The sequence below is a fragment of the Danio aesculapii genome, chromosome 1 (genome assembly GCF_903798145.1).
Source record: "Danio aesculapii chromosome 1, fDanAes4.1, whole genome shotgun sequence".
Classification (NCBI taxonomy): domain Eukaryota; kingdom Metazoa; phylum Chordata; class Actinopteri; order Cypriniformes; family Danionidae; genus Danio; species Danio aesculapii.
In genome coordinates, this window is record NC_079435.1 from 22,692,476 (window position 1) to 22,714,401 (window position 21,926).

Here is a 21,926-nt window from a genome sequence, read left to right on the forward strand (position 1 = left end):
CACCATTTTACAAGATCTACAAAGACTGTTCTGTCATTGGTTAAACACACAGAGAGCAACAAACTCATGCCATTGGCTACCCTCATCCCATGTATAGGTCAGGATGGCCAAACAATCAAAGGACTATTTTAATAGTGCCAGAGCCACAATGTTTATTTGCACTGTGGAAAAATTACACATATTTGATTAAACCTAGTATCCCAGTACCTAAATGTTGGCTGACAAATTACTTAAGTGGGTTAGAAAAGAAAAATGAAACATTTGGGAGTCACAATTACACCAGAAATGCTGGGTTCAACACCATTACTTTGTGTTGGGACAACATGAGGGATTTAAGGTAACTTATTTGTTTGTACAAATTTAAGTGGATTGAACATTAAAAAAAATTAAGCTGTCGTCCCATAAAACTCATGAATTGTGTTGTTTCGGCTCATTTTAAATAAGGAGTTTGAACAAACACCAAACATAATTTTTGAGTGTATTTACAAGCATACCACAACTCTATAAAACAAATTAAACTTAATACATTCCGACTTTATTCCTCTTTTTCACAGCATGTTAAAAAAAGTCACAAAATTAAAGCACATCGTCATCTACTACTACTTCATATCCAAATAAATGATAAATGCACAACTGTTGCATGACAATAGGCTGACTCTGATTTAAGGACAGGACGTAATACAGAAAGCTGACCTCAGAGGGCGCCGTAAACTAATTTAACATCAGGTTTTAGAGTTTTACTTGGGAAGCAGTGACATCTAGAGGTCAACTAGGTGACTAGAATGCATGCATGTCAATTCATTTCTGAATGTCAATACACGATATACTTGGTCAATGCAAAGCTAGGATCGGTTTAAAGGTATTTTAAAGCAAAATACAGTTCACCACACATTTACTTACCCCAGTGACATTCCAGTAATGTATGTTGTTGTATCTTTCAGTGAAACACTTCATTCAGGCCTTTTCCTTTGTTAATAATGACCGCGTCAAGCTCCAAAACGGGCAAACATGATACTTTTATATAAACAGTTTTTAAAAAGAATACATACATTTGCCAAACAAACGGAAATGTAGCTCTTTTTTTTCAGCGAAAATCTCCCACTTTGCAAACAAACTACCACACGTGCAACTAATTACATTTCGTCATGTGACATAGGAGGAACAGTAATGACTGATGTCACTGACGTCCGACGAAAAAGTGATATCAAATTTGCCATATTTGATAAAATTGTCAAAAATAATTGACTAAATTGGCAAAAATTGGCAAATTTGATCTTTAGCGAGTTACAATTTTGTGTAGTGCTTTACCACATTTTTTTTGTGAGAAATACGGGAGTAAACCTGTAATATATGCAGCATATTATACATATAGTGACTACATGGTTTTGTATAGAGCTGAACAAACTTTTATTTTATTTTATTTTATTTTCTCGTTTCACTAAAGAACTAACAGCACACAGGTCTGGAATAAAGTGAATGTGAGTACATATTGACACAATATCCATTGATTTAAAACTCTGATCAGATTCACATTGTTGGCTCTATATTTTTCAGAATGTCAGATGTATCCTTCATCCTGAAATAGGAAAAGAAAACATGGTATGCACTGACGCAGTGATATGCAGTCCTCTTTCTAAGAGGTTGTTTTTTTATATACACATACAAAGCACAACCTGCAGTACTTACATGTAAACTATTCTGTCCAGCCTTTCTTTAAAATTCTAAAAGTTAAAGGGAAAAACATTTAATTATTAAACAATTTCTCTTGAAATTTTGGTGGATGGACAACTGGAAAGATGGATGTTTACCTGTGAAGCTGTTGGCGAAGGACTGGTAATAATGTTTCCATTGTCATTGTCAACTGGTGTTTCAATCCCAGCAGAAGAGCCATTTGCAGATACTTTAACAAATACAAATAAAAAAAACACCCTTTTAGATTTTAGAAATGCAAAAAATCTATGAACAATTACAATTATAAAGGTAAAACATTTTCAAGTACTTGTGTCCTCTTTGAATTCACCGTTTTCTGTGTTGAAGACTCCATTTCCTGATGTTAGACCCTATAGAAGTATAGAACATTTATTTTTTGTTTGTTTTAGATTCAGTAAGGACTATATTTTTTCACAAGATGTCAAAAAAAAAAAAAAAAAACTAAAATAACACACTCATGAACTGTTAGGCCATTAAATTACCGCAACATTCTGTTTCCTGAACACATCAGTTGCTGTATACTGGCCTCTGACCTCTAAAGGGGTTTGCAGTCTTCCTAAAACACTGCATTTTCCACATGAATTCCCCAGTTTTCGAAACTGACACATGTGAGAGTTATTGCTAGTGTGCTTGAGACTGTCGCTGTTTTTCATCATGTAATGCAAGTTTCATCAAAGCAAGTTTTGGGAAGAAAGCAGTATTACGCCACAACTATAATATAAATTTAAATGTACAGTTTCAAACATTCAAAGACACGCTAAACTCCCGTACCTGTGCTGAGGTCAGTGCCAGCCTGGTTTCCAGCAGCAGCACGCGACTTTCCAAGTTCTCCCACTGGTTGCTCTCGATGATGATCTTGCCAGCCAAGCTTTTTTCCAGAGCATGTATCCTATGCTCCATCAGGGCCAATCGCTGCTCAAGTCTGCCAACGGTCTCGAGAAGACCTTCCTCCAGAACTCTCAGTCGGCTTTCCAACACACACTCCTGAAGAGAATACTTGTGCATTACAGTGGTTCAGAAATTTGCAGAAGATTTGTGATCGGAAAAGCCATTTGTATTTGCAGTTGACAATGCAGTGAAGTTCTCTAACCCATACAACATAATACGAAAAATCATCACCCCAAAATTTCATATAAATAAAAAAATAATAATTAATTAAGAATGAGTAATTTAAAGGTTTGGGCTCAAAAAGTATTTTCCCCATTTCACAAGAAATACTGAAAAAATAAGCACACCTCACCTTTTTTCAACATTGAAAAATCAAAAGAAATGTTTTTGCAAATCAAATCATTAAAAAATATATTTTTATCATGTGGTGTTAAAGAATGAAGTAATAGCTACTGTAAATTCAGCTCTGCCAACACAGGAGTAAATTACACTTTAAAATATAATAAATAAGAAAACATTTATTTTGGCAACACAGAGGCGCAATGGGTAGCGCTGTCGGCTCACAGCAAGAAGGTCGCTGGTTTGAGCCTCGGCTGGGTCAGTTTGTGTGGAGTTTGCATGTTCTCCCCGTGTTCACGTGGGTTTCCTCTGCGTGCTCCAGTTTCTCCCCACAGTCCAAAGACATGCGGTATAAGTGAATTGGGTAAACTAAATTGTAGTGTATGTGTGTAGGATGTTTCCCAGTGATGGGTTGCAGCTGGAAGGGCATCCACTGCATAAAACATATGCTGGATAAATTGGCGGTTCATTCCGCTGTGGCGACGCCAGATTAATAAAGGGACTAAGCCGAAAAGAAAATGAATGAATGAACATTAATTTTTAATAATTATATTTTCTAGTGTTGTAGTTTTTTATATATTTTAACTAAATTCAGCATTGCTGAGAAATCAAACATTTAAAAAAATCCTTACCTTACTGTTTATTAAATGTAGATTTTGTTTTAATCACAAAAGTTTTATAATAACAGTTTTAAAAAATATGTAACATTATCAACTTATTTTTGTCTTTTGAATATATTGATTATATGCAATTAATTCCTTAATTAATAAAAAACTCTAAAGTAACCAATTTGTTGTAGCACTTTCCACAAATAAAGGCCAATTTATAGTCCTGCATCAAAAGAAGTATAAATCAGACTAAATCTGATTGTGAGGTGAACTTGTCGATTATTCATGGACGTCCCAGTGTGTACATATGTTGCTGAATATACATTCCACTCACAGTGGATTCAGCAGGTTGTGACAAGTCCTCTAAATGTTCACTCTCTAACTCCTTGTCTGATTCCTCTTCCTGCAGTGGATGTTCATCTGAGAAGCATCTGATCTGAGCTGCTGCAGAGCTGCTGCCAAGATGCCTTTCTACCAGTGGCTGCTTCTGAGGCACCTAAAACAGACAAAAACAATTATTATTATTATTAGTAGTAGTAGTAGTATTAGTTGTTGAAGTTAACACGAAAACTTACCATCAGAGCTGTTAATTCCAGTGAGTTACTCTCATCAGAGGGAATTTCATTTTTAACACAGCTCTTCAACACAGGCCTTCTCTTTGGCTTACTAAGATGCTGTAAGACAATATTCAAATAAAATATAAAAGAACATAAAAATCTAAATAACAAAATCCTGCCCAATATTTAATTCGCTAAAAAATATAAAAAAACTATTTAAAATAAATTAAATAAAACCGACATACATAAATTAAATTACTAGTATAAATATAATATGCTAACAATTATTTGCATAACACAATATTATCAAACCTATAAATGTGTTATATCAAATTACTATAATTGTATAAATTTATATATATTAAATATATCATGAATAAAATAAGTCATTGTAAATGATTTATCACAACATTACTATGCAATGTGTGAAAAATAATCAGTTTGAGATTAGCTCAAGACTACATTTAAAGGTTATTAACAGTGTGAGAAAATATGCATGTATATACTATTTAAAGTAAGTATTAACTTAAAGTAAAAAACATTACATGTAAATAAATGTTTCTTATACCTGTGAAAAACTAAAATACAACCATATCTTTATTTAAGAAAAAAATGAGGGTAAATCAGAGATACCTTGCTATCTTTAGTGAGTTCTTTGTGTTTGCTGAGAGCAAGGCCAATGACATCACAGAGAATGCTCACTTTCCTCTCCGCAAACCCAAACTGAAGGAACTGCTGTTTGGTCAACAGTGGTTTATAGCTGAAAACATCCCGTAAAACCTACATTTGAAGGGATTTTGTCATCAAAACACAGATACAACAAAACACAGTGATTTAAAATAAATATTACAACTTAAGAGGTTTAACGCATTAAAGGAACTGGAAGGAAATGATCCTCTAAGTGGATTAAAATCCCAAACAAAAAAAAAAAACGAAGAGAAAAAAAAGATTTGTAGACTTTCTGGTATTCCAGAGGAGCCACTAAGACTAATCACAAGAATACGCAGATGTAAACAGTGAGATGTACTGTAGCACGAAGGAAAAAATGACGACTGGAAAAAAAAATGATTGAATTGCTAAACACTACTTTCCTGTTACAACGTCTCTAATTTTTAGCAAATGCCACCAAGGCCCTGAAGGTAATCCAAAGGGACCACTAATTCCCCCCTGAATATTTTACGTGAGCCTTAGATGATACTGGGATGAAGGCCAGAACTTTAAGAGCTGCACAAAAGGTCAGCGAACAGGAGGAAGTGCTGAAAGACAGAGCAGCGCTTCAGTCGGTCCCATGGTTGAACGTACAGAATCAGTTTTGAGCTAATCTGAGATCAGACGACTTGGACCAGCATGAAAACAAGCCTTCTTCTTTTATTCACTCACTGCAGGAGAGAGATGCGAGTGGAGAATAGTAATTACTCAGGATTTGCTGGAGAAGAGCTGCCAGTTGAACATCTGAATGCTTTGCTTCAGAGCTACAGATGCTCCAAATCACAGAGCTCTATAGAAAAGATCTGCCGTTCTGATTTTACGGGTTAAAGAGTTCACCCAAATTAATGACATTTGCTCTCCATCTATTCAACAAAAGAAGATTTTTTAAAGTATGCTGGAAACAGCTAACTATTTACATCCATAGTAGAAGAAAAATGCAATGGAAGTCAATGACTGCATGTTTCTAACATACTTCAACAATATTTTTGTGTTCAACAGAAGAAAGAAACTGAAACAGTTTTGAAACAAGTGGAAACTGAGTCATTAAACCCTGCCAGATCCGAGACGGTGCCAATAAATAAGGCTTGTATTAATCAACCTCTTCAAACCTGTTCATAGTTAAAAAGCCTATAGCGTTTGACCCTAAAAAATGAACTTTCTGTCCTCATAACTGGGAAAAGGCAACTGTAAGCACTTAGATCCATTTAAAATAACCAACTCATTAAAACCACCAGCTCTTGAAAGAAACTGCAAACAGTTTATAAAAGTCAAAATTAAAGTGGGCTGTCATGTCAAGCATGTTAATAAAGATCTGTTGTAGATTTCAAATATAAATATATTATCTAAATGCTAAACCATGAATGGAATAAATGTATTTTAAAGGAATGATTCATCAATTACACTTGGGTCTTTATTAATTCATAAACGTTAGACGTTGTTTATATACTTTTCTTTTGACCATACAGTAGATCCCAATGGTCATCAAATGTTGGATTACATTGAAAGAAAAAGTTAATTGTATGACTATTTTTTGTTGTAATATTTCCCTGGGTGTTTTTTTTTTTTTTTTTTGATTCACACTTTTGAATTGCTTTACAAGACCTTGAGCTCTGCTCTAAAAAATGTGATGTTAAAATTTAACTCTACTGTTTAACAAAATAAATGTTATTGACATTTTAGAAGAATAAAATGATAAATTGTCTGGGTTGATTTTGGTCACGTTAAATACGGTGTGAAAACCTGGTAATGAGCTGCCAGTTCTTTTTCTGTTATGAATTTTTTTCTCAGACTGTACCAACATTCCTCAAAATTTCACATTCTCCAGGAAAAATAGAAATGTATACTGTACTACAGGGTTACATGATTCAAGATAAGCTGAGATGAAACCCCATTTCATTTTTTTAAGAAATAGTTTAAAACATAATAGTGTAGGAGTCACCTGAAAAGGCAACTGAACTAAAAATGCTTCATTGGACTTAAAATATATCATACATTAAGTAAATAAATATTTTAACAATATGGTTTGGCATGTAATAAATGAGTCAAATGAGCAATTTTGAATGAATCTCTAATGATTAAGTGCATGTTAAATAATATACAGTGCTCAGCATAAATCAGTACACCCCATATTGAAAATGAATATCTTTATCCATTTCTTAGTGAATATGGGTAATATACAGTATATTAGTGCATTTGAACAAGACAGATTTATTCAACAGATATATTTATTAAAATAATATTTATGTCACAGAACATCTTTGTTTGGAAATATTTAAAACAGAAAAAAAATTAAAAGGGGGGCTAATAATTCTGACTTTAACAGTTTATTTATTAAAAATAATATTTTAGTGACAGAACATCTAACATTTCAACAAAATTGTATATATATATATATATATATATATATATATATATATATATATATATATATATATATATATATATATATATATTTGTATATTTTTCAATAAGCACAGATTTTCAGCTTTCTTCAAAATATCTTCTTTAGTGTTCAACAGAAGAAAGTTTTGGAACCACGTCAGTAAATTGTGATTTTTAGTAAATTTTCGTTTTTTGGTAACTATCCAATTAAAAGCTTTACAAACTACATGCAGAGATAAATAAATAAATACATATTAAGCTACATTAAAATAAATAATATTTGATAAGCTACAAAAAATATGATGAATGATAATCACCTTGTACACATTCTCAATAAATCGCAAATCATTCATTCCGGTTAGTTCCACGCCAAAATCGACCAGGTGCTCTGCGAGTGAGGGGGAAAAGGATGTGAAGGCAAAGCTTACAATAGGAAGACATGCTGAAGGATCTCCAACAGCTAATCTGGAAGAGGAAACCACAACATTAAATTATGAAGGACTTGTAATGACAAACAATTCATAAAACGGCATCATAAAATCAACACCAAATCAAGGTTTTAAATCAAATATAATGTTTAATAAAGTGGCAGCACTTAAAAAAAAGCTGTCTGCATTTTTGAGTGTCGTGCTGGAGGCAAATTAAGTCATCTTTCCAGCATACACAAGCCAAAATGGATCTGTCTTTTTGAGTAGCATTCTGTGTTTGACGCATCTCACATCAAAACCTCTGAACTGAGCATCTGATGTGCAGCTTGGGGTCTTGGTGGAGGAACGGAGCTGGTTTTTGTAAAGCCTGTTTACAAAATAGTCGAGCGCTGGAGAGGCTCAGGACAAGTCTTCAACTTTTCAAACTTCAAAACAAAATACGGGACATGAAACACTGACAGAGTCTTATTTTGGGATGTTTATATGAGTCAAGAAGTCTAGGCCAAAAAATAAAAAAATGGATGGTGGAATTAGGAGACGTCAATGTCTAATGGATTACATCTTGCTTATATTATATCATTTCTGCTGACGGCATATGAAATAATCATTCAGATGATGGATTTGTAAAGCCCTGGGAAGTGAAGATTTGTATCTACAAATCTAGGATTTGTTTCTGTGGCCACATTTAACAAGATTATGTCCTTTATATATAGACAATTGAGGTTTAAGGAAAAATAGAACCGATTAAAAACTGATTAAATATTAATTCATTATGGATAATGGGATCTGCCAGATAGATAACATACAGAAAAGTGCACTAATTGTTAAATATATTTATAGACAGAGTTAACAGAATATTTAAGCTAATATTTAAAGCAAATCTACATTTTTATGATGTGCTAACTCAGCCATAGTATACTTTGCAAATTTCCACAACTACTCATTTAGCATGTGTGTGATCAGTGTCGTGATTATGAAAATGATTTAGGTAAATCTTTTGCTCAGAATGTGTGCTTTATTGCCCCATGTTAAATTACAATTACTATTATTTAATCTGGTAATAATTCTTAGATTAGTTTATTAGAAGCATTTGTAAATGTTTACACATATGAGAAAATGTTTGCAAATTATAAGTAACCTTTAGTCTCTAAAAAGCAAGGTCAAAATAAAAGTATCACCCAAGTACTTGCTATTTAAAGAGGTCAAAGGTATAATTGTGGGTCAATAATAATACACAACAACAATAATAATAATAATAATAATAACAACAACAACAACAACAACAAAAGCAGCAACAATGAAAGTATCCAACTTCATTTCCCCCCCTTACATTACAACATGTCCTGTTTTAGAGAACACATAAATATTGTGCACTTTTACCAGTATTTACATGTGACGTTCACTAAATTGTCAAATTAAACACTAGTTTATACACAATAAAATAGTGTCAAGTATACTTAGAACAAGAATTAAATGAAATATTATATATTTAGAGTTTTACCCATTTATCAGCAAAAAAAGATTTCAACCATTTAAAAGTAAGTAGCAGAATCGCAAGCAAGAAGGTTGCTGGTTCGAGTCACATCGCAGGATACACGATGTAAAGTTCAGCTTCAGTTTATTCATCCCTCAGGAAATCTAAGTGGAATTATAGCTGACCAATAACCATACTCTTAAGGGATTGTGAAATTTAACATTGTGAAAGAAAGAGTGCTTGTTTGATTTGTTTTTAAAGCCTTTAAATAATGTGTGTACAAGAAATTAAAACAGTAAAAATGTATTGCATTTAACTTTTATTAAATGAAGTCTATATCGTTTTATTTGCTTTCATTTGATTATTCAACGTATTCTCGAATACAGTTAGACCCACCACAAATGTGTGCAGATTATCTGGCCTTCAAAATCCTCCCAATCAATATACATTTATGAGTTCTTTCCAAATTGAGCTATTCAAGTCATCTGGTGAAATGATTATATTCATTATCGCAATAAATATCACAGAAAAATAAAATATCGCAATGTCAGGTTTTTCCAATATCATGCTGCCCTTATTAATACCATCTATTAATCCTGTATATTAATAAAATATTAATACAAAATATTAATAAAATAAATATAAGTTATGTTGAATGACAATGGAAGATTATTTTGGACACCTTTAAACATTAAAGTAGACACATTAAATATACTTTTTGTGTTTATTTAAAATCATCTAAATTTAGTTGATGTATATAACAAAATCTCACTTTTGACACAGGTCTGTTGATCAGTGTATTATAAGATACCTGAATTACTAACAGTCTCAGCCGCCATCAACAATTATAGCATTTCTATTGTATTTTTTATACTAATTAAATAAATGGCTACTATAAATGTCACTCAGCATAACATTCCATTTGAGTTTTTTCCTAAAGAAAAAAAAAATCTTCCTTTTTTTGTTATGCAAGAAAGAACATTTACAAAGATATATATATGAACAACGAGACAAAAAAGGGTTACATAAATAAAATTCCAGCAAATTAAACAAGTTTAAATGATTTACAGCAAGAAAGAGTTTTACATGCAATAGAATTATTAGAGACTTTTAAGGAGTTCACATATAAATCAAAATCCTTTCTGAAAATAAAAAGGCTGTTTCTTTGAAAAATTACATTTATGGATGTAAAATTTAGCCAGAAAAAGCAATAAATGTATGATAAATTTACAATGAGAAGGATCTATGTTCAGAGAGTAACCAAAGTATACAAGTTTTGGGGAAATACAAACGTTTGGAAATAAGAAAAAATAAAAAGTTTAGATATTTTTTTTATAAAATTGGAAAAGTCAACCCAAAACACTTTACAGTAAGTAAACTCCCAAAATAAAAATTAGTGTTTCCAAGACAGACAGTTATTCTAGGTTCAACAACACCAAGCTGAGTAAATAATGAGTTATTTTTTAACTACGTTATTCTTTTAACATTGATACTCCATACCTTTGATAGTCCACATCTCTGGGATACTTCAGAGACCGAAGAGACGCTTCCAGTTTTCTGAGACATCCCTTCAGGTCACCAGTGGCCATCTCTGTCATTTCATCAAGAGTTACATTGTTATTAATAAGTTTATTTACATACACCGATGTCAATTCACCATTCGTAAGCAACGTGTGTCTTACCCTTTGTCTAAAAAAGGTAAAGAATTAGACACGGTTGATCATGCTAACGTTTGTTATACCATAACAAAACTCTTACCGAAGGCTGAATGTTATGAACGGAGTTATTGCTAATGCCTTCCTTTTGTTTTTGCCGCTAAAACATTCAGGTTTGTTGTTATTGGTTTCTATGCAGTGGAGACGACAATTCATCCACAGTTTCGCTTCTGCACATTCATGTTTTCAATACATTTGTTTTAAATATTTCTAGATTATTAGGTCCAAAATATAATGCTACACAATTTGTTAGTGCTTGTCTCATGAACTGGTTGATGAACTTAATTAAGTGAAGTATTCAATAAATTATTTATATATTTATTTATTGTTTTTATTTAGTCATCAAATCACACATTTATTTATTATTAAAAATAAAACTGTTTATATATTTTTACATAAAGCTTCTAATTTGTTAATGGAGTTTCATGATCTGATTAATTATTGTATTATTTAATTATTGAAAGTGTTTAATACACATATTTGTTATAATATATTTTAAAATATATTTTACATTTTAAAATAAATAAATAAATAGAAACAAATAAATAAATAAAATACATTTAATAATAATAATTTTAACAACAATTATAATAAATACATTTTAATTTTTTAAACAGTTTGTATATTTTTTTCATACTAACGCTAAGGACTTTGTCACATACCATATGACCACACGAATTTGACCAACACGGCAAAAGAAAAAGTTTTTTTAATCGAAAGTGCAACAACGTGTATCCGCGCTTAATTTACTTTACGCGATTTGCGTCACTTCCACCAATAACAAGAAACGTCAGTCTGGCCAGAGTGTTCGAGGAGGCGGAGAGACAGACAGGAGGAGCGACTGCTCTGATGAATGATAGAGTCACAGGACTGTCTCACCCTCGACCTGCAGCGTTGGAGCTGTCACGATGGCTGTACTGGGCTCCGGTTGAAGGACTGAGATAATTTCACCCGCGAGACTGTGGCAGATCAGCGAGTCATTTCGTCGCGGCGGCGGTAGAAGTATTTCATACACACAGAGGTGGGTGGCGCTGCTTTGAGCGATTGACGCTGCGAAAATAAAAACAGAAGATTTCGATGCGTCCCTTTGCGTGACAGCCAATCACATGGCGAGTTCATGTGTCAAATCGGCGTTCTAACCAATAGCGTTAGGGTGAGGCGGGATTTGTGCTTCAGCCAAACATGATGGAGGACTTATTTCTTAGAAAATGTGCCTCGATTTGTGTGTCAGTCGTCGAACTTAAAAGTTTGATAAAGTAAATGTCTAAATAATAAGTACACACTTATTTTGTGTAAAGCAAAACGGTGCTCGTGCCAACTTGTTTTGTAGTTATGTAATATGTAAGACGAGTTCTTCTTTGTTAGGACAGAAATCATAAAGGCTACTGAAATGCAAATTATGTCAGAGTTATACTACGTTTTGCGTTATGGGGCTAATATATTTGTCAGATACTGTAAACAGTCGTCAGCAGTGACAGTCTTGTAATGCTGTTCTTTCCAGCTTGTCCCCATTTACTGTAAACAGTTTGACAAGAGTGACATGATAATGACATAAATGGAGTTGCCAGTTCTGTTTACTTTTTTCTTTTAATAGAAAGACTAATTACATAAAGGAATCATTGATATCTTATAATAATAATAATATAGTTGTTTGTAGTATAACTACAATAATTGTAAGGCGTGTGCAAATTTAATAATACTAGAATATCCTAATAATGAACATTAATGGTATTGTGATCATGGCACTTCAAAATAAGGTCAATACTTGTTTATTATTTCACCTTTTAGAAGTCCTTTTATGAATATTCTGGTTGTATTAGCAAGCGTGACATGATAACGACATAAATAGAGTTGCCAGTTCTGTTTACATTCTCTTTTAATAGAAAGACTAATTAGGTGAAGGAATTCCTGATATCTAATAATAATAATATAAGTAACATGGATGTTCATAGTATAACTATAGTAATTGTAACATGTGTGCATATTTAATAATATTAGTACATTGTAATATTGAACATTAATGATATTGTTATTGTGGCACTTCAGAATGAAGTCAAAACTTGTGAATTTTTTTCACCTTTTAGAAGTCCTTTTAAGAATATTCCGATTGTTATATTAGCAATGGTGTTTATAACAGCATCAAATGCTTAAAGTCTTCATGGACTATTTATTTTTTTAAACAAATATTTCAAGATGCTAATCTGGCCTATGACATGCCCAAAATATTAATTGAAAATGTTCTGATTCTTTATTTGTTTACGTTTCGCAGTAAATGTCCATTATCATTAATTATTAAAACTAAACTGACAGTAAATGTATTCATCATAGGTGCTGTTAATGTTTTATTAATTAAGTCATTAAAATCAAACATTTTTTAAAATAATAACTAATAAGTTCTGTTGTTGTTGTTTTTACTTTAACAGCTTAGTTAGCAAACCTAGCTCATCCTCATTGCACTACGTTGCACAAATTCATCTTGAATTGTACATACCCTCTGTACATATACATTTGTAATTATGTTCATATCTATCCGCATACCTCTGATTATTATTAACCTGTACATATATTTATCTATCGTAAATCTCTGTTCATAGTTAACGCAACCTGTATATAATGTTTATAGTACATCCATCTGTAAATCATATCACCATAGTTTTTCTATAATAGCACTTTATAACTTATACCTATATCCTGCACTTGCTGCTATTTCATTGCCTTGTACATATGTAATGACAATAAAGATAAATCTAATCTAATCTAGCTATTTCTCACTGTTAAAATTAGTTATTTTTGTTATTACAGCTGTTAAAGTAACTTTTTTAGTTGTTGTTAATGAGAGTATTTCTTAAACAATGTTAGTATCCTGATAATGCTATAAACCATGCTGAAAGATTCAGCACTTATCGAAACAGGAAAATATGAGACCATCATAGGGCTAATAAACGCAAGTAGTTTTTAATGATTCATGAAATGCTTCTGCCCTTAGGCAAAGCTAAGGGAAATTGCTTGTCAGAGTTCATTGACCTCAGATTTCCAGTCCGCATTTAAAGCAAAGCAGGTCTAAAAATTCCCAAGCTCCTCCTACAGAATGCCAAGAAGCAGGTGCAGTGACATTGTGCTTCTCTATGTCAGATTCATATGAGAAAAGCTGTCATGTTAGAAACGCTGCAAGAGCATCCAAAAGGCTGTTAAAGACTAGAATAACAAGACTTCTCATACAGTAGACCGAGATGTGGAGGCCCTTGGAGGGAGTCACATAAAAAGGCTTAATGCATATCTCCGAGAGAGGATTAGTGCTACTGTGGTGGAGATAAAGCTGCCATCGAGGGTTTTTATTTCCCAGCTGACTACTGCAAACCAACACTAAAAACAGTTTCCTTAGGGTTGTTGGAAGAGGTAAGGATTCAGGGACCCTAAAAGAAATCAAAACTAAAGTGCCGAGAGCTTGAGGCCTCTGGATTATTCTGCTTAAGTTTATAGGAACATAAGGCAGAGAGATAAAAGGCTTTATGTAAAATCTCTTTTTAATAATAAATACAATAAGAGATTATATGATATACGAAAGCTCTCAGCCAAATGGAAAATAAAAGCAGGATGGGCTGTGTGTGTCAGATGTCTCTGAGATTACATCAGCTTCTTCTGCTTAATGTATATGAAATCAAAACCAGAAACTGAGCTGAGACCATAGCTCTCGGTGATGGAAATGTGATGCACGTGCAACATATTTCAGTTTGGTTAATCACAGAGTTGTTTATAGATCAGAATGTTTTATAGATCAGAATGATGCGGGAATTCAACATTTTAATCATGCTACAAAAATAAAATCAAAATTTTGATAGCATTTTGAGCTTTATATGTTTAAAAAAATAATAATAATAAAAAAATAAATAAAATTATTTATATCCCAAATTATGTTTAACAGAGGAAGGAAATTTTCACAGTGTGTCTGATAATATTTTTTTTCGGGAGAAAGTCTTATTTGTTTTATTTTTGCTAAAATAAAAGCAGTTTTTAATTTTTATAAACCAATTTAAAGTTAAAATTCTTAGCCCCTTTAAGCTATATATATCTTTTTTTGATAGTCTACAGAACAAACCCTCGTTATACAATAACTTGCCTAATTACCCTATACTGCCTGATTAACCTATACATGTATTTATTTATTTAGTACTCTTATAACACTTATACTCTATTTGTATATGCTGTTCTGAATGCAAAGGGACCAATTTGTTGACCAAGTTCTGGCTAAAACATTCAGTTGAAGTTTTAGGCAAAAATATCCGATTTATAATCTGCTGACCACTAGATGGCACTGTGTTGAAATGGTGGAAGTAACCTCAGATCATAATTGTCGCCACTCACAAAGTTTAGTCTGATTACGCAAAACACTTTTTTAAGAATGGCTTGACTAACTAGAATTCCATAACTTTTTCTCGGCATCGTCTCAAAGTTGTCTCCTTCGATTTCCCCAAAATCAGACCAATGGTTGTAGATGGTTGAAAAGTAGGTTTTTGAAAAAAATGCAAAATGGCAGAAAACATTTGCAGAAGGAGAATTATTTCATGGGTGGTGCAGGGGGTAGCGCTGTCGCCTCACAGCAAGAAGATTGCTGGTTCAAGCAGCAAGAAGCTCACAGCAAGAAGCTCGCTTGTTCAAGCCTTGGCTGAGTCAGTTGGCATTTCTGTGTGGAGTTTGCATGTTCTCCCTGTGTTCGCGTGGGTTTCATCCGGGTGCTCCGGTTTCCCCCACAAGTCCAAAGACATGCGCTATAGATGAATTGTCCGTAGTGTATGGATGTTTCCCAGTGATGTGTTGCAGCTGAAAGGGCATCCGCTGCGTAAAACATATGCTGGATAAGTTAGCGGTTCATTCCGCTCTGGCGACCCCTGATTAATAAAGGAACTAAGCGGAAAAGAAAATGAATGAAATTATGTCAAGAGTTGCACCTAAAAAGAATAACAAACAAAAATAACTTATTAACATAAAGGTGATGGCACATTTTTGGTGGCGGTAGATTGTAGGGTTGTTGTGATAACATTAATTCGCGTTACGATACTATACTACCTAAAGTATCGTGATACCAAGTAGTATTGTGATACTGTAATTCATAACTCAAATCTATGAAATTGTCAAAAATACTGACCAACAAAAAATACATTAAAATAAAGATACGAATTATACCACACGAAATTCGTTACAAAAAGAGTGTTTTTTTCAACAAAATTAGGCTTTATGAAGTGGTCAAATATTGTTTCAATGTTTCCTGTTGCTCTTTGGGGTTTTCCATCTATTGTTTTTTTTTTGTTTGTTTGGTTGTTTTATCAGGTATTCAAAATTTCACTATTCAAAAATATCACGTCTTTTTAAGAGATTATTGCGGTTTTTGTAGATACTTAATCATATTGACAGGAAAAGAAATTGATTCAGATGTGCGTTTGAACTGAAACATCAGAAAACATGCAATAGGCTACCATAAAAGGTCTGAATTCTACATAGTTTTGCAACCTTAAAGGGCTCCACTGACTATTAAAAAAATGGTCTATTGTTGCACAAACATGTAAGCATTTTAGTGACTTTTCCACATGCAACAATATGTTTTGTAGAAAGACCATTAATGGCGATACTACCGTTTACAAATACAGTGGCACCGCCAGTATTTTGGAGCCATAGTATCACGATACTACCATAGTACTGGTTAACCGTGCAACCCAACACAATCTCACGGCAATTCGTAACTTTTTTTTAGTGGCTAATTCGTATGAATTCGTACGATCTAATTCGTACAATTTAGTACGATTTGCTCATCCTCCAATGACGGTTGGGTTTAGGGGCGGGGTTAGGTGCCACGCCTCCTTTTTAAAATCGTACCATTTCGTACGACTGAACTCGTACGAATTCGTACGAATTAGCCACTAAACTGTCAAAACGTAAAATACTTACGTTTTCTCGTGAGATCAGGCTGTGCAACCCTACTAGATTGACCTAGAGACTACAAGATTTGTATGACTTATACTGAATATCTTTGTGCCATTCCCAACATTCCCAAAAGTGGTGGTTCTATGGGCAGCAAGAGTCAAAAAGAATGATTCAGTTGAAGAAGGTTTCAAGAAGGGGTGCTGGGTTGCTCCACAATTTTGAGCAGTGGTGCTTCGACAAAAATGCAAATGACTGCTTTTTATATAAGAGTCAGACACTTTTCATATTAGTTTGTAGTCTAAAGCCGCGGTCTTACTAGAGTTTGAGCATCCGTAATTCTGTCGGACGGGGCTGTGAAAAAGAGGCAGGATAAAACAAGATGAAGTAGTGACACTGATAAAACTAGCAATTGCTCCATATTTTTATCTTCTATTGGTCTAATGCTTTAACAACCTTTGGAACACAGTGACATTCGAAACTTCCATTCGAGCTTGCGCTTCCGGTCTGTCGCCTTCACACATTTGAATGGAAGTCAATGGAGCAAAAAGTGGAGTGACCTGTTGGTTGTGTAACATTTTAATTTATCTGATGCCAAGTAAATTGTATAATTTATTTTGAATTGTAAGCCTAGAAAAGCTAGTTTTACAGTTAAAGTCAAAATTATTAGCCATCCTATGATTTTTTTTGCTTTTTTCTATTTCAAATATTTGCCAAATGACGTTTAACAGAGGAAGGAATTTTTCACAGTATTTCCTATAATTATTTTTCTTCTGGAGAAAGTCTTATTTCTTTCATTTGGGCTAGAACAAAAGCAATTAAAAAATATATAAACTGTTTTAAGGTTAATAATATTAGCCCCTTTATCAGTATTTCTTTTTGATTGCACTTTATACAAAATATTGTGTACTGTCATCATGGCAAAGATAAAATTAGAAATTTAATATTAAAAATTAGTTATTAACTGTTAGTTTTAGAAATGTGTTAAACAAAATCTTCTTTCTGTTTAATAGAAATTGGGGAAAAAATATACAGGGGGGGCTAATAACTCAGTAGAGCAAATAATTCTGACTTCAGCTGTATATTGTACTGTTTTCACCAATTTATGGCTAAAATATCCAGAAATTGTATATATTTTTTATTGAATTTTTTTTTTTTTCAGATCTGCAGATGGGTCAGAGTTTGTGGAGGGTGGCGAGGAACCAGCAGCTGCAGCAGCAGTACAGTGAACAGTGTTTCCTCCAGCGGGAAAGAGAGCATGGGCGGAGGATGGGGCCTCCACTAGTTGATGGGCTGCCGCAGCGGCGCACACCACAGTGCCAGGTGCCCGGCGCCGACATCAGTCACTTGTTGCGCGTTCGCAAGGGCAAAGCTGAGCAGGGATTCATCGACCTGGAGATGCTGCCGCCAGAACTCAGCATCACCATCCTCTCCTACCTGAACGCCACTGACCTCTGCCTGGCCTCCTGCGTGTGGCAAGATCTGGGCAGTGATGAGTACCTGTGGCAGGGGTCAGTCAAGTGCTGAATTTCCATATCAAATCTTGTCTTAGGGTTTTCTCAGTTTTTGATTTTAATAGTAATAATGACAATAAATTTGTCTTAGACATCAAATTAGCACTGAAGACTTCATATAAATATCTCAAATAAAACAAAAAACTAAAATAACAAAGCTTAAGCCCCACAAAGAATTTTTTTTTGGCTTGCTTAACTCCTAATGTCGCTAATTAACACACGCATTTTTCAGTTTCTTCCAAATGGTTGATATGTCGCTTTAAGGTAAAAGTACCGGAATGAATACATATCCTATGAAAAATATGAAGTTTAAGACCAATTTTTTTTAAAAAACATAATCAAAATAAAAATTTTGAATGCAAAATCGTCTTTATTTTTGAAGTATGCCATAAAATATTTCAGATTCTCATTTAACATGTTTTCTTCAATCAAATGTAGTAGTGCAACAGCATTATGTTTGTTTGATTTATTTTTATTTTTTTATTTTTTGCAAACCACCAATGCTGTGTGTGTAAACTGTTAGTTAAAACAGTCGTTCTTTAAATGGCTTCATTAGTCATTATTTAAAACAGTCCAAATATGGTCAACCATTTGGTAGAGCAGGCAGATACAGTACAAAGTATGATTTAGATTTTTAATAATTAATTTAATAATTTTATAATTTTTCATATTCCCTGTTGACAAAAAGAGACATTTTTTAACTATATTAATAATTTTAATTATTCCAAACATTATGTATTGATGGATTTGATGAAGAGTAAATTGTATTATTTTAGCTCTTAGATTTCTAACTATTCTGAAAGAAAGAAAGAAAGAAAGAAAGAAAGAAAGAAGAAGAAGGAAGTCTTGAATAGTGTTTAATGCTTTAAGGCACAGGTGTCAAACTCAGTTCCTGGAGGGCCGCAGCTCTTCACAGTTTAGTTTTAACCCTAATTAAACACACCTGATCAAACTAATTGAGCACTTTAGGCTTGTTTGATACCTACATAGAGTTGTGTGTAGGGCTGGAACTAAACTCTGCGGCCTTCCAGAAGTTCAGTTTGATACCCCTGCTCTAAGGTTTCCAGCTTCCTTATAAAATATAAAAACATAAATAATAATAAGATTTTCCCAATTGTTCCAACTCATAACACATTCTTGCATACATTACTACATGCATTTAATTACAGAAGGTTTTGTAATAAATGTGCAATAAAAAAGATTTCCTCACTAATAAATGGTGTTTTATGCTCTCAGATTTTTCACAGTTCTATAAATGAATTTATTTTGTTATAAATAAATTCATAACATTTTATTTAGGAATTAAGAATTTTTAAGAACACTTCGATGTATAATTATTCAGTAATCAATACAGTTTAAGTCAGAATTATTAGCCCTCCTAAATTATTACATTTATTTTATCTTTCCCATGATGTCAGTACATAATATTGCATTAGATATTTTTTCAAGATGCTAGTATTCAGCTTAAAGAGACATTTAAAGGCTTAACTATGTTAATTAGGTTAACTAGGCAAGTTAGGTTAATTAGGCAAGTTATTGTATAACGATGGTTTGTTCTGTATAAAATAAAAATAATAATAGCTTAAAGGGGCTAATAATATTGACCTACAAATAGTTTTGAAAAAATTAAAAACTGATTTTGTTGTAGCCGAAATAAAACAAATAAGACTTTCTCCAGAAGAAAAAAACATTATAGGAAATACTGTGAACAATTCCTTGCTCTGGGAAATATTTGATATCCCATCATTAAAGAAAATGAAAAATTCAGGGCTAATAATTTTACTTTAACAATACATATAATTTAAAAAGCGCTTAGATTACACTAGATTCCATTAATAAAAATAAAGTGATATATGCTTTTATATTTCTATCTAACTTAATTAATTTAGTATAAAGTTTAGTTTATATACTAAATTAATATTTCATTAATTGTCATATTTTACTAGTAAAAATTGCTATACATTTCAGCCTTTATCCAGTGTGTCTTATTTTTCTTTGTCTGCCCTCTAGCCTGTGCAAGTCCACTTGGGGTCACTGTTCCATATACAACCGACGGCTTCCATCTGGATTTTCCTACAGAAGGCTCTACTTGGAACTGGATGAAGGAAGTCTAACCTTCAACGCCAACCCGCAAGAGGTACAAAAAAACACACACTTTTGTTCTGTCTCACCACAATAATGTCTCCGAGCCATTTAATGTTTAAATGGGCAAGAAACTGAGAAATGCTCATAGCCACAGTGTGCTTTAGAAACGCAGTTCTGACCAAGCTCAACTATGATTAATATGATGGTTTCCACCTCCACCCATAACCCAGCAATGCTCATACTGCAGACTAAATATATTATTTTTACAAGCTCACCGAAAATGAATAATGGCGCATGACATAGGCTTTCAGACCACAACCCGGATTAAATTGAAATGGATGGGTTTTTTTTTTCTCATGCGAGTGGCTCTTAAAACATCATTTCTGTTCAGAGATGCATTTGAATGTCTGGACTCCCCCTCGCTCGTGTCTTAGGTTAGATTAGCAAAGCTTTAGCTGTCCACTTAAAGGACATGCGATAGCTTTGCTCCGGACTAAAGCACAGTGTCTGGCTAGGAAAGCGCACCCCTCCTTCTCTGTGTTTTTGCCCTAATCCCCACACCCTGTTTTATGTGGCTTCTTTCATTCAGGGTATTAGTTACTTCATGTCCAGAGGTATTCTTGTGGAGCACCCGAAGGAAATCGCCAAGTTTATATTCTACACCAGAATGCTGAACTGGAAGATGCTGCGGATTTATCTCGATGAACGGTTTGTTTTTTGCAAAAAACTAAATTTAATTCTTGGCATGTACTTACTGACATCACTGACAACTGTTACCTATCTACATACATTAATACAATGAATCATGGACTTATTTGGAGGAAAACAAACAAACACACACACACACACACACACACACACACACCGGTATAGGTATATATTTTAGCACATAAATGTAATAAAAAACACAATATTAATAATAATAAAAAAACACTATACATACACACACAGAATTAGCCCCCCCCCTTTGAATTTTTATTTTCTTTTTTAAATATTTCCCAAATGATGTTGAACAGAGCAAGGAAATTTTCACAGTATGTCTGATAATAATTTTTTCTTCTAGAGAAAGTCTTTTTTTTTATTTCAGCTAGAATAAAAGCAGTTTTTAATTTTTGTAAAAACCATTTTAAGGTCAAAATTATTAGCCCCTTGAAGCAATTTTTTTCGACTGTTTACAGAACAAACCATCATTATACAATAACTTGCCTAATTATCCTAACCTGTCTAGTTAACCTAATTAACGTAGTAGCCTTTAAATGTCACTTTAAGCTGTACAGAAGTGTCTTGAAAAATATCTAGTCAAATATTATTTACTGTCATCATGGCAAAGATTAAATAAATCAGTTATTAGAATCTTAGAAAAAAATCTTCTCTCCGTTAAACAGAAATTGGGGAAAAAAATTACCGGTGGCTAATAATTCAACTGTATATATAATTATTTATTGTTTTTATTAAATAGTAGTAGTAATAATTATTAAAATTATTATTATTATTAAATGCTTTTTATGTTACGGTAATTTTTCTTTATGGTTTTGTTTGTTTTTAGAATTAGATTTTGTTTTTATATTATTATTTTGATTTGTTAAATTTTAGTATTATGAAATA

The 21,926-nt window shown here is 33.0% G+C and overlaps 2 protein-coding genes across 3 annotated transcripts in view; one reads left to right on the plus strand and one right to left on the minus strand.

The window, feature by feature from the left end:
• Positions 1 to 532: 532 nt before the first annotated feature.
• Positions 533 to 10,952, minus strand: cep44 (centrosomal protein 44). Of its 2 annotated transcripts, none has more exons than XM_056457501.1 (11): positions 10,853 to 10,952; positions 10,595 to 10,685; positions 7,510 to 7,657; positions 4,736 to 4,882; positions 4,121 to 4,219; positions 3,880 to 4,041; positions 2,482 to 2,694; positions 2,021 to 2,060; positions 1,809 to 1,900; positions 1,687 to 1,721; positions 533 to 1,576 (listed from the first exon to the last, which is right to left on the minus strand). In XM_056457501.1, exons 2-11 carry the CDS (start codon positions 10,681 to 10,683, stop codon positions 1,528 to 1,530), a joined length of 1,074 nt encoding a protein of 357 aa, XP_056313476.1. In that variant the 5' UTR covers positions 10,684 to 10,685; positions 10,853 to 10,952; the 3' UTR covers positions 533 to 1,527. The 2 variants fall into 2 exon arrangements, with proteins under 2 accessions (XP_056313476.1, XP_056313468.1); XM_056457493.1 differs by having other exon boundaries at positions 2,000 to 2,060.
• A 662-nt stretch (positions 10,953 to 11,614) lies between these two features.
• The window catches only part of fbxo8 (F-box protein 8), an 18,252-nt gene continuing 7,940 nt past the window's right edge, over positions 11,615 to 21,926 (plus strand). The window contains exons 1-4 of the mRNA XM_056457513.1: positions 11,615 to 11,830; positions 17,885 to 18,233; positions 20,247 to 20,373; positions 20,911 to 21,029. Of these exons, the coding sequence (XP_056313488.1) occupies positions 17,893 to 18,233; positions 20,247 to 20,373; positions 20,911 to 21,029 (587 nt within the window). The 5' untranslated portion in view covers positions 11,615 to 11,830; positions 17,885 to 17,892. The remainder of the gene's footprint in view (positions 11,831 to 17,884; positions 18,234 to 20,246; positions 20,374 to 20,910; positions 21,030 to 21,926) is intronic.

What these genes read in the sequence shown, in the direction of transcription:
- cep44 (XM_056457493.1), bottom strand. Translation starts at nt 10,683, where the DNA reads ATGGCCACTGGTGACCTGAAGGGATGTCTCAGAAAACTGGAAGCGTCT. An exon ending in TTATTGAGAATGTGTACAAG is followed by an intron (nt 4,883 to 7,509) that starts GTGATTATCATT and finishes CTTCAAATGTAG; the next exon opens with GTTTTACGGGATGTTTTCAG. An exon ending in CACAACCTGCTGAATCCACT is followed by an intron (nt 2,695 to 3,879) that starts GTGAGTGGAATG and finishes TATTCTCTTCAG; the next exon opens with GAGTGTGTGTTGGAAAGCCG.